This window comes from Onychostoma macrolepis, chromosome 25, assembly GCF_012432095.1.
Source record: "Onychostoma macrolepis isolate SWU-2019 chromosome 25, ASM1243209v1, whole genome shotgun sequence".
Classification (NCBI taxonomy): Eukaryota; Metazoa; Chordata; class Actinopteri; order Cypriniformes; family Cyprinidae; genus Onychostoma; species Onychostoma macrolepis.
The window spans coordinates 23,677,568-23,694,754 of NC_081179.1; the positions used below are offsets into that span (position 1 = coordinate 23,677,568).

General features: G+C 42.1%; 1 protein-coding gene across 1 annotated transcript; it reads left to right on the forward strand.

The window, feature by feature from the left end:
* Window positions 1-13,712: 13,712 nt before the first annotated feature.
* Window positions 13,713-16,828, forward strand: LOC131534150 (uncharacterized). The gene is made up of 2 exons (XM_058766822.1): window positions 13,713-14,319; window positions 14,367-16,828. Exons 1-2 carry the CDS (start codon window positions 13,776-13,778, stop codon window positions 16,826-16,828), a joined length of 3,006 nt encoding a protein of 1,001 aa, XP_058622805.1. The 5' UTR covers window positions 13,713-13,775.
* Window positions 16,829-17,187: the final 359 nt, after the last annotated feature.

The following is a 17,187-nucleotide window of genomic DNA, read 5'->3' on the forward strand; positions in this document are numbered from 1 at the left end:
TCACGCACTGCAGATCCGCTACCATATTCAGGCTGAAGAGGCTTTGAGGGGTACTGATGTCCGTCAACATATAAGGCAAAAAATTCTAGGTCATAATGTTTAAATGCAAATGGGTTTTTATTATAGGATCCTGTAAATGCATCATTATCGACCATTGCTAGAACCACAGATTTCGGTAGAGTTCCTAAGAATACGTTTTCTTGATTACAGACACGCGAGCCTGCAGGAATTGAGAAGTTTTTGAGGCTCACTCTGTCTATGGGATACTTGGCTGTGGTTGAGAGCAACGCTTGTGCATGGCCTAATCTTACAGCCGGTGAGACGCTCACCTTTTTCACAAATAGTGAGGCTGATACAATGTTTAGTTGATATGGTACTGCGTCACTCCTCATCAAGCAGTATTAATCTTTACCTCTTGTCATATGAATTTTAATATCCACCCCATTAAGCATCAGTTTTTCTTGAAAGAATATATGGGAATGGGGGCTAGTAGCTCCACCACATTACTGGCGTTGGTAAAAGCCGCTCTCTTTGTTAGCCCCCGATTTTCCCCAGCAGGATTCGTCTCTGTTACAGGGCTGACGAGACGTGAGACGTGCGGATCCATATGCAGACTTTTATTGAGACGTGGTCATAACAAGCAGGGCAAACAGGTACAACATGGGCGAGACAAAGAGTAAACAGAGACAAGCGTGGGTCGACCGAGGCGAGGCAAGGGATAATGCATAAAATACTCAGCCCTGAGGCAGAGAAAGTCCATGGCTTAAATAGAGAGTGTGATTGGTTACAGCTGTGTGCGTGTGATCAGGTGAGCGTGTGATTGGTGAGATGGCTGATGGGAAACGCAGTCCATTGTGATGTGTGGTGTGAAAGTCAATGTGGTGAGCGAGTGACCTCTGGTGGTGAATGAACGGAAGTGCAGACTAGATTCGTGACAGTCACCTCCATATGCCTAGCACTATTCTTGTAAAAAAGCCCAGCGGAGAAAAGTGTTTCCAGAGTGTTTTTGTCATAATTAAGAAGACACTCAATAAGGGAACGATAAGGATGTGTGTTTGTGCTCTGTGATATCAAACGGCCAAGTCAAGTCAATTCAAGTCACCTTTATTTATATAACGCTTTTAACAATACAGATTGTGTCAAAGTACTTAACAGTATCAAATTGGAAGATAGAGTGTCAGTAATGTATAATGATAAGATTAAACACTCAATTTTCAGTTAAAGGCATTTCATTATTGAATTCAGAGATGTCATTGTCTAGCTCAGTTTAGTTTAAATAGTACCTGTGCAATCAAATCGGCGATAATCGCTAGAAATTAAGTGTCCCCAACTGAGCAAGCCAGAGGCGACAGCGGCAAGGAACCAAAACTCCCTCTGTGACAGAATGGAGAAAAAAAAACCTTGGGAGAAACCAGGCTCAGTCGGGGGTCAGTTCTCCTCTGACCAGACGAAACCCGCAGTTCAAAAGTTTATATTTCTATTTTTTATTTTGTTGCAATTTCTAACAATAATAGTATTATGTAGTTAGGTATTTTATAAAATTTTGTAGTTAATTTGTTATATTTTTAGTTTTATTGTATTTTAATCGAGGTCATCACTGGGGATATGTCTCTGGGGCTCATCTGGGTGTCCTGGTCTCCGCTGACGATCAGGGCTGTAGACATCATCTCTTGGTGCTGATCCACCATCTGATCGGATTCGGACTGAGAAACAGACTAGGAAAGAAATATTAGCATAGATGCCATTCTACTTACGATGTAACGAGTACATCGTGTGTTATGGGGAGTGTTCCCGGTTCCGGTTGATCTAATTAATGCAGCCTAACAATCCTTTAACGGATTTGAATAATAGAAGCGTATTAGTGTGTTATGTGTAAGCCAGGCTAAAGAGATGGGTCTTTAATCTAGATTTAAACTGACAGAGTGTGTCTGCCTCCCGAACAGTGTTAGGTAGATTGTTCCAGAGTTTGGGTGCTAAATAGGAAAAGGATCTGCCGCCCGCAGTCGATTTTGATATTCTAGGTATTATCAAACGGCCAGAGTTTTGAGAACGCAGTGGACGTGGAAGACTATAATGTGATAAGAGCTCGCTCAAGTACTGAGGAGCTAAACCATTCAGGGCTTTATAAGTAATTAACAAGATTTTAAAATATATCCAATGTTTGATAGGGAGCCAGTGCAGTGTTGACAGAACCGGGCTAATATGGTCATATTTCCTGGTTCTAGTAAGGACTCTAGCTGCTGCATTTTGGACCAACTGTAGTTTGTTGATTAAGCGTGCAGAACAACCATCCAATAAAGCATTACAATAGTCTACCCTTGAGGTCATAAATGCATGAACTAACATTTCTGCATCTGACGTTGAGAGCATAGGTCGCAATTTAGATATGTTTTTGAAATGAAAAAATGCAGTTTTACAGATGCTAGAAACATGGCTTTCAAATGAAAGATTGCTATCAAACAGCACACCTAGGTTCCTGACTGATGAAGAAGAATTGACAGAGCAGCCATCAAGAGTTAGATAATGTTCTAGGTTATTACATGTGGGGTTTTTAGGTCCGATAATTACCACCTCTGTTTTTTCAGAATTTAGCAGTAAAAAATTACTCGTCATCCAGTTTTTTATATCGACTCTGCATTCCGTTAGTTTCTCAATTTGGTGTGTTTCACCGGGTCCCCCAAAGACACATCTACTTGTGAAAATATCGTAGCTCCAGCATAGTTGATGAGCCCCGCAGGGGCTCCATCGGCAATATCAGTCCCATCAGGATTAGTGATTTTGACCCGTAAAAACAGCAATGTATTGTTTAGATCGATATAATCCTCACCAGTCCCTGCAATAAAAAACTCCAATGGTACTGTATCTGAAATAGCTGATAATGATGGCACCTCTATATAGGTATTTTTTTCAATAGCTGTTTGTGTCAGCGGTACTGTGAACAGATCAAGTTCAGGTTTGATACATTCTTCTGACATGTTGTGTAATAAGGCCATGATCTAGAATATTGTTTTGACCGATCTCTTCCTCTTTGCTGTAGTGATACGTTTTGCCGTCATTTTACGCTTCCGTTTTACGACTGGGGTCTTCTTAGTAGTACGCCTTCTTTTCTTCGGTTTTTGACCACTCCTCCTGGTTCCCGGTGGTCTAGATATTCTTTTGCGAGACATCACCATTAATCCAGACCTGTCTTGAGTATTATTGTTGCTGTTAAAAGAATGTGTTAACGTATTGCTAACAACATCACATTTTTTGCAGCTGATTTAAAATGCGGTTTTGCTATGTTAAAACCCTGCTTTAGTAATGGTGTAACCATTCTAAAGAGGCCTCTAAATACACCACCCAATCCAGCACTATACATTACACCGCCTCCGGCATAGCCAGGGAGACTGTTACCAGCCTGATTTTGGTAATAAGCGACGTAATGCTCAGGATCCATTAGTATTCAAATATGCAATTTTTTTTATTCATTTTTAAAAAACAACCTGTTTCACGAGTCTAAAGTGTAGCTTGGCGCTCACCTTCCCGTAAGTGAAACGTACGTTTTGATCCTGATCGTCTTTCACCTCTATAGCTATCTCTATAACGGATGTTTTATTGACCGGCACGTAATGTGGCTTATCGTATCTAACACTAACAATCTTATTATTTTCTCCGTCTATATGTACACATCTCAGTAGCAGCACATACGAATCACCAACTGATTGATATTCTATGATATCTGTGTATATATACAGAGTGTAGAACCCCCCGTTTATGTCAGCTTGATGTGGAGCGTATGTCACAGCAGTGACCCCACCACCATAATTTTCATCAGGTTGTTTTGTAGATTCTATAGCAACCCCGGGCTTTAACTCCAGTATAACAGCTAAGTTCCCAAAAAAATGTTTTTAGAAAGACTTTGTTTTTAACATGCTCAAATCCAAGGGTTGTTCCTGGAGGTAACGTTGTATTTATTTCTCTAATCAGAAATACAATATCATCGTAATACCCTGTCTTTAGTGTGTTACATAGCTTCGATATGCTTTGACCACCCCTTTCGATGCGGATGTTTATTCCCTCACCAACAGCATGATGACCGAGTCCTTGTTCCTCAAAATCCTCCAATCTATTTCGATCATTGATAACGATATATGCAGCATCTTCTTCTGGAAATGTATACCATGATATGAGATATTCAAACTCGATCAATCCAACCTCCCACTCTCCTTTTAGGTTTAGAGTTCTTGACAGCATGGTTCTATAACTAGAAATAGTATTGTCCAGATAAACATATAATGGCGCATTGCAGGGGAGCATCACCTAAAAACCACCCTCAGACATTGCAGCTTTTAAATAAATGTGTACAAATCTGAGAGGACCACCGTTTTTATGGTTTCTGTTCATCTACCACCTCTTTCTCATTTACCAATGTATTGAATTTGGATGGCCATCCAGCCCACTGGACCAAAACCATTGATGATCGTCCACGTTGCTTCTTGTCCAAAATTTTATCTATTTTAAATGTTTTTTTATTACTCACACATATTTTTTGTAATTCGGCCTCATAAAAAACACCATCAATAACATCGCCATCATAATCACAGAGCCTGTAGACAGGAGGTTCTCGTGGTATACATTCATTCACTGTGAAAAACTCCTCTGTGTAGTTTTTCTCATACCCTTTTACCCCCTTACTTTAGAGATTCTAACTATGTCCCCAACCTTATACTTAAATAGGGGCTTGACACAGTGCTGCCCCCTAGATCCATATAGGTTATGTAGCACTTTAGATACATTGTCTTTATTCACATCAATTGGCCGCATCTTGATACTTCTGTGATAACTAGTATTGTAACTATCTGTGATGTCTTGAAGTATATCAATGTATCGCTTGGAGTTTGTAGCTGTTAAATATCTCCACATTCGCCCTTTTAAAGTCCTGTTAAAACACTCGACACCACATGCTTTTAATTCGGTGTCTGTTGCAAAATGCGTGATGTCATACTTTTTTGTCAAGCTTTGAAAATGAGGCTTAAAAATTAAAAAAATATATATTTTCCTTTATCTGTTTGTAATTTCAGTGGTACACGCCCCTCTTTCAGTATGCTCTCAAAAGCTTTAGCAACCTCTGCCCCACTCTTGTTTTTTAACACACGTGTCCAGGCATATTTACTGAACAGATCTATACACGTCAACAGAAAATGGTTGTTGACATTTTCCTTGGCATATGCTGACATGTCAACTAGATCTGTCTGGAACTGCATGTCGATACCATAGAACAGCTCCACTAAAATACAGAAGGAACAGAGTTTTTGTCTGTGTAGTGTGTAAGCATCCTCACCAGACAGCCTGTCTGAAACTTGTTTATCAGTTAAGTGAACACCTGTATCCTTTAAAACAGCATCTATTAACCGTTTTTTACCTCCCAAAGAACCTGGGTTAGAAGGCGTATAGTAAATCTTTTTCATTATCTGTTCGGACATATTGACACTTCAGAGTCTACAAAAGAACAATCCAACAGTTTTTTTTTTTTTTTTTTTCAAACTTCATCAATATACTGAAGAAACTTTACACACATCACAATATTTTTCTCAATCAAGTAGTCAACCAGTATTTCAATATTCTCACAAACATTTGTCTGATCATTTCTTGAAATCAGTACCACACATAGATCTGTTACATATGTACACAGACATAACATGTCAGCAATTCTAATGCTACTACCACAGTCAGTCATTAGGTCTAGTATTTTTCTGATAGTTACAGCAAGCAGTTCACCAGTATTAATATGCATACGCATCATATCAGTCCACTCATTTGACATTGCTCTCACAATTGCCATTTGCTTTTTGAGGTTTGTAAAACGTTTGGCATCAACAAAGCATCCATTTAATGCTAAGGATACATCAGGATTGTCGTCAATGATCTTGTACAGTAAGTTGGTCATCTCATATGTTGTTTAAATAGACATTTTGTCAGAACGTTAACACAACGCATGTTCCCCATGCCGATGTTATACTCGTTCACTGTTTGTACACCCCTTCCAGAAGTCCACAGCGTCATAGATGATCTGTTCACTGTTGGTATCCACAACTTTTTTTTCTGACCTCACAAACTTTCTCCACAATAAAAATCTCGTCACGTAATTCACACAATATGGCGTCCACCGAACCCTGGATCCTCTGCGGATTAATCCTTAAACCGGGCCGGTTCAGCGCTTGAGCTATGATGTGTTTGAGCTCTGGTTTAACCAGATTACGCGACAACTCCTCGAAGTATGCGTCAAAGAAATAGGCACTGGGTTCAAACAAACAGGAGTGTCTAAGTTGACTAGGATGATCCACTTCACAACCCAGACAGAGTTCCTTAAGCTTTTTGTTGATAATATGTTCCAGTATGACCACAATGGTTGCTTTTATAATTTTGAACCCATCAGCGGGGATGCATCCGTCTGTATCATCAATTCCAGCAGAGGTCGCGGCTCTACACTGTGTGCAGAATTATTAGGCAAGTTGATATTCTGGTCATATTTTTTTTCCAAGAACATTTTACCAATTCCAAACCACATCAATCTTAATAACTACTATTGATTTTGTATTTAATAATTTATAAGTGATATATAATTGTCCATGAAGGCTGATAGTCAGAAACTTCTTATTTCAGGTGTGCAGAATTATTAGGCAGGTTTTCCTTTACAGATAAAATGAGCCAAAAAAGAGATTGAACTCAAGAATAAAAGTTAAAAAAAATATTAAATGCCCATGAGAAGGATGCAATACTAATGCAATAATAGAATTAGCAAAGTTAAGGCATGACCATTGGGCAGCGAAATGCTCATTGGGTCAGCAAGGTCAGAAAAAACAGGTGGAGAGGAAAAGACACCTTAACTGCAAAAGAATTAAGAATTAATGTGAAGAATTAGGTGAGAAACCATCAGGAACCATTTAGTTTCCAGCACCATCATTTTCCAGAACTGCAACCTTCCTGGAGTCTCCAGAATTACAAGGTGTCAGGTTGTAATTAAGTGTTAATTTAGTACTACCTATTACTTCCTGCATAGTTACTTGTTAACAACGGACTATTATTCTAAAGTGTTACCAACAGATTTATCAGGGTTAGTCATCGACAAATTCTTAACTGTCTTCTCCTCTGATGAACAAATTTTAACAGAAAGCACAGAGGGGAAGACAGATCTGTGTGTAAGCATATACTCTTCTGCCAAAACTGCTGCCTCAGCAAGCTTACTCACGTTTTGTTCATTTAAATGAACTACGATGTCTTCAGGAATGCAACTCTTGAAATCCTCCAGCAACAAAAGCTCCTGAAGTTCCTCAAAAGTTGTGACTCTGCTTGCAAATCAGCACTTCTCAAACAGCACCCGCTTTTCTCTCGTGAACTCTGTGAAAGTTTGATTAGGCAGTTTCGAACACAGCCTGAACTTTTGCCTGAACGCTTCATGGGCCAGTTCATATGCACGAAGCACTGCGGACTAAACAAAGTCATAGTCTAACAAACCTTCAACTGGCAACGCCACACATGCTTCTGGAGCTTTGCCAGCAATATCGCACTGTACCAAAAGAGCCCACAAATCCCTTGCCAGTTCAATTTTGTGGCAATACACTCAAATGCAATAAAACACACATCCACCTTCACGGGAGGGAGGGAACAATTTTACACACTTACCCACATCAAAATCTGTTTCTGCTGGTGTAACAACACTAGGACCGGCCTACACTGCAGTTCCTGGGCTTCAAGGGCCAGCTTTCTGAGCTTAATATAACGATCCGCCTCAGTTTCCACAGCTCTCAACTTTAACAGCTGGGTTTCATATTCCTGCTTCTTAAGTTTGAAATCTAAATCTTTAATACGAAGAGTAATCAAACAATCCGAACTCGAATCACCTCCTTTACTAGACACAGAAACTGATTCTTCCCAAGCAGCATCCTCACCCACATTAGAATCTGCTGGCAAAATACCTGCAACTAGCTTCTTGTAGAACTCTTCTTTAATACACTGTTTCTTTTCCTCATTGTTGACAGGAATATTAAAAAAAGTTTGTGATCATAATCAGATCTTTCTTTCTACAAAGGTCAAACTCCACTGTTGGAGAGAGAGTAAACTTGACCAAATCAAATTCCATAATCAACAATTAACGTATATTCTTACTCACCCGCACAAGTTATTATTCTTTGATAAAATATACAACTGTTAGTTCATGTTAGCTCTGTTTAATACAGTTAATAATACAACTTTTGATTTTAATAACGTGTTATTGAATGTTGAAATTAACTAAGATTATTAAATGCTTTAGAAGTATCTTTCATTAGCAGTTTATGAAAACTAATGATCTAATGTTATCTAGAGATGCACTGATTGCAATTTTCTTGGCCGATTCCATTTTCCAATTTTTTTGTAAGAGTGACCTGCCGATACAGATTTTTGCCAATTACAATTTTCTTTCTAAAAACTATAATTGACAGCATATACAAACAAAGATATATATATATATATATCTATATATTAAAAAAATATATATATATATATAAAAATATATATATACTTTTTAATGCCAAAAATTATTTACATTATTTAAAAAAAATTGGAAATTATTTTTTAAATATTAATCATTACAATTCCCCAATCTAGACAATTACAGATGTTCTCTCATTTAAACAACTCTCACATTAAAGTGCTCCGTGACTAGAAAAGAGACAGAAATAATTAAATGAAAAGGAGTTGCTGTACTATTTAACAAAACAGATGTCATTTCCCACTGTTTCCCACAGATTGTCATTTTTTCACTAAACTTTTTAAATGTCATCTTTCACATAAAATTCTTACATTGTTTCAATTAATTCAGTTAGAATAATAAGAAACTGTAGAGCTGTTACCATTCAAATGAAATCAGTATTGTTACATTTTAAATTAATGTTAATATATACAGATCGTATACAATATAAGTAAATTGTAGAATCAATAGATAACGCTTTAAAAATGACTGTGACCTTACATGTTCAAGTCTCTATTGCTGTATATTTACAACTATATAAACTAACTTACGTTTCACTTGTGACTGCACTGATAAAGAAATATAATTTCTTTTATTTGTCCTCTTTCATGAACAAGTACTTTTTTGTGCTGTTGTGCTGCTGAGAGGTTTGTGTTTGTAGCTCCGTGTACCTTCGCTTTTTATTGAATCTCTACCTTACTTTCAATCCCTTTTGTCTAAAGTGATAATATATAACTTAATTCCCACCATATTTCTGGTGTTATCTTTCAAACTAATCTAACTAATTTGATCGTTCTCCTTTAAAAAGCGCGAGTGCAGCTTGTTAGCCCGTTAGCTTGTCACTCGCGGTTCCATTTGCATTTCTATTCGCGCCTATTATTATTTTATTTTTTCCTCGCTCCGTTTTTCACAAGCTCATCAAACAACAGTGGTAAGTGGTAAGTTAAGTTGGTATCATTCATCAATCACGGTGAGTAATGGCTTCTTCTCCTGCTATTGTTGTTTGCACTGTTTGCCACATGTATAGTTTATCTGTCTCTGTCAGCAGCGAGGGATTCACATGTGATAAATGCAGGGAAATAGTTAGGCTGGCAGAGAAGGTTTTAGAACTAGAGACACGCATCCAAACTTTAGTTGAGGACAGTAAGAATGTGAGGGCTGTAGATACTGCTTTGGATGCGACTAGCTCAGGGAGTCCTGTACATTGTTCGGTTTCGGTTGAGCCCGTGCAGCAGGGCAACTGGGTGACAGTGAGGCGGCATAGTCGCGGGTCAAAACACCACTCTTCCGTTCCGATCAGAACATCAAACAGGTTCTCCCCACTCAGTGAAGCACCCACTGAGAAACCTGATGAAAGTGCTCTAGTTATTGGCGATTCTATTGTACGGAACGTGAAAATAGAGACACTAGCCACCATAGTCCATTGTTTACCCGGAGCCAGAGCGCCTGACATCTTGGCAAATTTAAAAGTGCTGACTAATGCTAAACGTAAATTCAGTAAGATTGTTATCCACGTCGGCGCTAATGATGTTCGACTTTGCCAGTCGGAGATCACCAAAAATAATGTTAAAGAGGTGTGTGAACTTGCAAGTACGATGTCAGACACTGTAATATGCTCTGGTCCGCTCCCTGCTTACCGGCGTGATGAGATTCATAGCAGACTGTCGTCACTTAATGGCTGGATGTCTAAGTGGTGCCCGCAAAATAACATAGGCTTTATAGACAATTGGAAGAATTTTTGGGGCAGACCTGACCTGTTGAAAAGAGATGGTGTTCTTCATCCCTCCTGGGGTGGTGCCGCTCTTCTCTCTAGAAATATGGCACATAGTCTTAGAGTTTGTACTTGACTAACTGGAGCCCAGGTCAGGAAGCAGGCAGACTGGCTAAACCGATCGTCTGCTAGCCGCCTCACGTCACGGAAGTCAGTTAACTCTCAGCACATAGAAACTCCTTCACCTAGATATCACTCTATAGAGACTGTGTCTGTTCCCCGAACTAGAAAATACAGAAAACATCCAAACCAAAGTAATAGTAACAATTTAATTGATGTTCAACAAATAAAAAAACGATATTGTAGTAAAGGGAGAGCACGGTCCCTTTAAGCCTATTCACTATGTTTATTCTGTTCCTATTCCTATTGGCTGTTTAGTTACGTCAGTCAGAGAATGTGTGCTCAGTTACGGCAGTACAGGAAGTTTAGAGAGAGGTCGCTCGCATGCTCATCGCACGGTCGGGAAAGCTGCCGTTCTGTGCCGGAGCAAGAGCACCGATTAGTGAGAACAGTGACATACAGACTGTGTATTTATGCAGATTGTACTATTGGTGAGTGAACTGTGTAACTACGTTGTTCAAGAAGTTAAGTAAACTCTACGGAGAGTATCATCTTGTCGTGGCTCATTCCTCCCACGCATCCACATAGGCCAACGCATAAACGAAACTAACTGCATGCACGACAAATGGTGTCAGAAACGGGGATTTTATCTGGAAATTGCAACTACACGTGTGAAAGAAGAGGATAAGCAGTAAGCTAATTTGTTAGCGCTCTTTCAGGACAAGAGGCAAGTAGGTTGACGTCATCGCGCCCGATGAGAACCGCATAGACTCAACTATAAAGTGAATTGCCGGAGATAAGAGACTGGAATGCTCCACAAGAACATTTGTAAACTTTATTGCTGTAAAGTTTATTGAAAATAAATAAATAAATAAATGTCATAATAATAAGAAGGAAATAAATAACTTCAGAAATGTCCCAGGAAGAATTGTATCATGGAGCTATGGCAGCAGCCCCAGATTCCAACCAACCCCCAGAATGGCTTAAGACAATGCTCGAAAACCAAAATAAAAATAACGAGCAACTGCAAATGATGATGGCTCCACTGTTGACTCATATTACAAGTTGTTCTCAAGCCCCACAAACATCAATGTTCACTGCACCCAGGGGTGATACACGTGAGAGCTCCCAACCTACTGTCAGGGAACGGAGGATGCCTTACTCAGATTCACCCTTCCTTCAAGATGATCCAGAAAGGTCACGTATCATCACGGGTGGGCCATTCGCTGCCGAGCTAGAAGTAATACAACAAAGAGCACGTACTGCAGGTCCCTCCAGAGCCACCCCCTCCACCAAGACTGGCACAAGGCAACGAAACACTGAGCGTGGCTCCCAGCCATTTCCACATACTTATATTGCAGAACAAAGATCTAGTATGCCTCGTTATCAAGGCCAGCCAATTGCTGCAGAGGGTCCCAAGGCAAAGCTTGCTGTTTTTGATGGTAGTGGAGATTGGGAGTCATTTCTGGTACCATTTGAACGGCAGGCCAGGAAGTATGGTTGGAGTGGAGACTATAGAGTGGACTGTTTGTATGACTGTTTGAGGGGGCCAGCTATTAAATATATCTGTTCACTTCCTGAACATATCCGTGAGGATTACACCCTTCTTAAGGAGCAGTTAACTCAACGTTTTGGTCAGCGTGACCCCCCAACCACAATCAGAAGGAAACTGGGCGAACTCCGCCAGCTCAAAGAGTCAGCCGCTGAGTTTGCAGAGGAGGTGCAACGCTTAGTCACCTTGGCCTACCATGGTGTGGAGCTTGATCTGCAGGATCAACTCGATACAGACTTCTTCCTCAAGGGACTTCGTAACCAAAAGGTTGCTTATGAAGTAATGAACAAAGATCCCCATTCATTAGTGGAGGCACAAAGACTGGTAGAGGCTCACGAGCACAATTATCGAGCCACCGTGGGTCGTAATATTGATGTAAAGAGCAGAGCCAGACGTATTTCCTGGGCGGATGACGAGGAGCTGTCTATTGATTCTCCAGCAGTTTCACGCAGAGTCCAAAGTCCAAGCTACGCTACTATAGACCAAGTAGCTGCTCTCGCACAGAAGACTGCATTCCTAACAGAGCAAGTAGAGAAAATTAGTAAGAGCTATGTGTCTGCTGACCAGTTTAACCTCCTGATGCAAAAGATGGAACAGCTGCAATCAAAGCTGGACATCCTCACAGCCAGAGAGCCGAGAAAGCTGGAGGAAGTAAATCAGGAACGGAGGCGAGGGCGGTCCCCAACACAAGATAGCACAGCACGAACAAAAACCTACTCGCCAAGCCCCACCCGCGCCGGAGCAGGTTTGTGCTATCACTGTGGTGAAGAAGGGCATTTTCGCAGAGAGTGTGTCAGGCTGTCAACTTCACCACTCAACCCTAGTCAAACTAGTAAAGATACCACTTCAAAAGGGCCAGAACGCTGGAGGAGCCAGTCCCCCACACCACAGGTGGGGCGTGCAAACGCAGAGGCCCAAGCTTGCTTATTGATGTGACTGTGAACTGCATTCCAACACAAGCCGTTGTAGACACAGGAGCTGAAGCAACAGTTATTTCAGAGACTTTGTATCAGCAGTTTCCCCTCAGTAAGCAGACAGCTACAACACAGACATGTCTCCATAATGCAGAATCCGGGAAGGACATGAATGCCAAAGGTGGACTGAAAGTTAAATTCCAAATTGGCACCTGGTGCACAGAATGGGAAGTCTTTGTGGCTCCGATACGTGACCCTGTCCTTTTGGGACTAGATTTTTTGCAGGCTGCGAACGTAACCATCCATACTAGTGGCAGAGTGTTCATTGCAGAAGAACTAGTTCCTGCTAAGATCGTTGGGGGTGATGGAACTGATTATCACGTTGCTCGAGTGGTCCTGGAGACAGACACAATGTTACCACCAGAAAGCGAATGTCTAGTCTGGGGTGAAGTTGACAATCCAAAGCCTGGTGTCTGCGCTGTCCTGGAACCCTACCTGATCACCGAAACTGTGGCTTCAGGGAGTGTTGTCACGACCATGGAGCGTCGAGTGATTGTAAGGCTTTGCAATCTTTCTAGCAATAAAACTACCTTACCAAAAGGGGCCTGTCTTGGTCTCTTGGTCGAAACATATCCAGATGAGGGCTTATTAGACTACGGACAGTGGGAAAGAAACTGTGATAGTACTCAAGAACAAAGTGATGACACATATCATTCCGATCTGAGAAGACTGACAGCTGCCACAGACATACCTGAGCATCTCCAAGCCCTTTATGCCGCTTCAAGTGAAGCATTAAGTGAGGCTCAGCAACAGCGGCTTATTGAGCTTCTGATTTCATACAGACTTCTCTTCGCAGTTTCGGATTTGGACCTTGGTCTCTTAACAGCTGTCACACACAGGATAAACACAAGAGCTGCAGGGCCAGTACGCCAGCCAGTCAGACGGACTCCCCTTGGATTTCAAGAGGAAGAAGAGAGACATCTCAACGCTATGCTGGAAGCAGGAGTCGTTACACCTTCCGCCTCAGAGTGGGCGTCACCCGTGGTGCTAGTCCGTAAAAAGGATGGAGGTGTTCGCTGGTGTGTAGACTATCGGCGCCTCAACAGCTTGACAGCAAAGGATGCCTATCCTCTCCCCAAAATTGAGGAATGCCTTGATGTCCTTGGTGGAGCTTGTGTCCTCTCTACCCTAGACCTCCAGTCTGGCTACTGGCAAATTGCAGTAGATGAAATGGACAGAGCAAAGACGGCCTTCATCACTCGCTATGGCCTTTATGAATACACTCGTATGCCCTTCGGATTGTGCAATGCTCCAAGCACTTTCCAAAGGGCAATGGAGCTTGTTCTTCGAGGACTCCAGTGGGAAATTCTTCTGATTTACTTGGATGACATCATCATACTAGGTAAAGGGGTCGATGAGAGCCTTGATCGACTTGAAGCTGTATTCCAGCGCCTTTTCAGCTATGGATTAAAGCTAAAGCCATCCAAGTGTCACCTGCTTAAAGAAGAAGTTATTTTCTTGGGCCATGTGGTCAGTGGCAAGGTATACAGCCCAACCCATCTTTGATTAATGATGTGGAAGCTTGGAACCCCCCCATGAGTGTACATGAGCTGAAGGCCTTTCTTGGACTGTGTAACTACTACAGGAAGTTTGTTCCAGCATTTTCTGAGCTGGCCAGCCCTCTTAATGAACTCCTAAGGAAAGAAGCAGCATTCTTGTGGACTGAGGAGCACCAGAATGCTTTTACACAGCTCAAAGAAAAGTTAACTTCTGCACCTGTGCTCGGATATCCTTTAGTGGAGGGAAAATACATCCTGGACACCGATGCATCGAATCACAGTATCGGGGCAGTCTTGTCACAACTTCAGTGGGGAGAGGAGAGAGTTATCACTTACGCAAGTACCCACCTCACTCCAGCTCAGAGGAGATACTGTGTAACAAGACGAGAGTTGCTAGCTGTTGTTTGCTACACCCGCCAGTTTCGACATTACCTGCTTGGAAAGAAGTTTCTTCTACGCACAGATCACAACAGCCTCACCTGGTTGTTCCGGTTCAAACACCCTGAGGGACAGCTTGCTCGCTGGCTGGAAGAGCTGTGTCAGTATGATTTTGACATTGAGCACAGAGCTGGAAAACATAATTCAAATGCTGATGCGATGTCAAGATGTGGTGGCGAGCTCTCCAATATATGCAACTGCTATCAGGCAGGGAAGAGTGTTTCAAATCTGCCATGTGGAGGATGTAAACATTGCCAAAAGCTGCATGACCACTGGGAGAGGTTTGAAGAAGATGTGGACGATGTGGTTCCACTTGCAGTAAGGAGCATTGAGTGTGCAACAGAGGAACACGTTATCGACAACCCTGGTGCGGGTGATGAGAACAGGGCAGCTGCAGAGTTGTTTGAAACCCCACGTGTGAACTGGCTAGAAGCATTCTCAAAAGAAAAGCTAGCGCAAGACCAGAGAGCTGATCCTGATCTCTCCATCCTGCACAAGTGGAAAGAGGTGGGAGCCCTTCCAACAAAAGAGGATATTGTGCTGAAAAGTCCAGCAGTAAGAAAATACTGGCTGTGTTGGCCACAAGTTGAACTCCATCAAGGTGTTCTCTTTTATCGTTGGGAAAGGCCTGGAAGACTCAGTCCCTCCTTATTGCTGCTAGTACCTGCCTCAATGCAAACAGAAGTGCTACAAGCCTGCCATAATCCACCGCAATCTGGCCATTTGGGTGAGGGAAAGACCTTGGAGCGACTTCGTCAAAGTTTCCACTGGTATGGCATGGGTGGAGATGTACATTTGTACATTCAGAGGTGCAGACACTGCAATGCCTGCAAAGTTGCTGGGCCAATCAAGAGAGCCAAGCTTCAAAATTACCAAGCAGGGGCGCCAATGGATCGGATCCACATTGATATACTGGGCCCATTTCCTGTATCCAGTTCAGGAAACAAGTACGTTCTAATCATCGTTGACCAGTTCACTCGATGGGTAGAAGCCTTTCCTGTGCCAGACCAAGGGGCAGAAACTACAGCTAAGACACTTGTCTATGAGTTCATCTCCAGGTTTGGTGCACCACTTGAACTGCACACAGACCAGGGTCGAAATTTTGAGAGTTCATTATTCAGAAATGTTTGTAGTCTTTTGCAGATCACAAAAACGAGGACAACCCCTTACCATCCTGCCTCCAATGGGCAAGTTGAGAGGTTCAATCGAACGCTCCTACAGATGATTCGATGCTACGTGAACCAGAACCAGAAAAACTGGGATGAGCATCTTCCTCTCCTTACATCAGCGTACCGTAGTTCCCAGCATGCAGTTACTGGATTTACACCAAATAGGCTCATGCTTGGAAGGGAAGTTTACCAACCTCAGGATCTATGGTCCGGCATGGCAGAGCAAAGGTCAGACAGTTTGGAAGTGCCAGATTTCCTGTATAACTTGGAAAAAGGATTGAGAGACGCACATGATGTTGCCCGGGAGCACCTCCAAACAGCACAACAACGGCAAAAGAAGGTCTATGATCTCAGGGCTCAGGAGAGGAAGTATGTTGTTGGAGATCTGGTGTATATGCGGGACAGTACTAAGAAAAAAGGACAGAGTCCAAAACTCCAGGCACCTTGGAAAGGCCCCTTAGTGATATCTGCCTGCTGTGGCCCAGTACTTTATGAGGTCCAGGGGTTACGACAAAAGAGAATCATGCATCACGATCGTCTCAAGCCCTATGACTGTGAAGTGATTCCAACGAAGGTCAGACGTCAAAGGAGTGAGATCCTGCAAAAGAGCAAGGGTACCCCTGACAACCCTATAATGCAAGAACCTCTACATGAGCCTGAACCACCTTCCTCTCAGGGTAGCAGTGAAACTGAATCCATTTCTTCTGACCCGGAACCCCAGGAGAACCAGGACAAGGAGAGAAAGCGGCAGCCAGCAGCTCGTCGACGCAGAAAAAAACTTGGAGTTGGACTGATGTCAGATATAGGAGAACAAGAGACAATCAAGAAAACACATAAAGGAAGAGAAATTCGGAAGCCGGCAAGATACAACAGTTAGTGTTTCACTATTGCTTACGCTGTTCATTATGTACAGTTTCTTAGTTCTTTGTTTGATTGTTATTGCTTTCTTTGTACTGAAGGGACTCAGTACTGCTAAAGGGGGGGGGGATAGTGTAGTAAAGGGAGAGCACGGTCCCTTTAAGCCTATTCACTATGTTTATTCTGTTCCTATTCCTATTGGCTGTTTAGTTACGTCAGTCAGAGAATGTGTGCTGAGTTACGGCGGTACAGGAAGTTTAGAGAGAGGTCGCTCGCATGCTCATCGCACGGTCGGGAAAGCTGCCGTTCTGTGCCGGAGCAAGAGCACCGATTAGTGAGAACAGTGACATACAGACTGTGTATTTATGCAGATTGTAC

Bases quoted from the DNA above. Each gene is read 5' to 3' on its own strand.
- LOC131534150 (XM_058766822.1), top strand. From the start codon at position 13,776: ATGCTGGAAGCAGGAGTCGTTACACCTTCCGCCTCAGAGTGGGCGTCA. The intron at 14,320-14,366 runs GTGGCAAGGTAT...ATGATGTGGAAG, and splicing joins TTTCTTGGGCCATGTGGTCA to CTTGGAACCCCCCCATGAGT.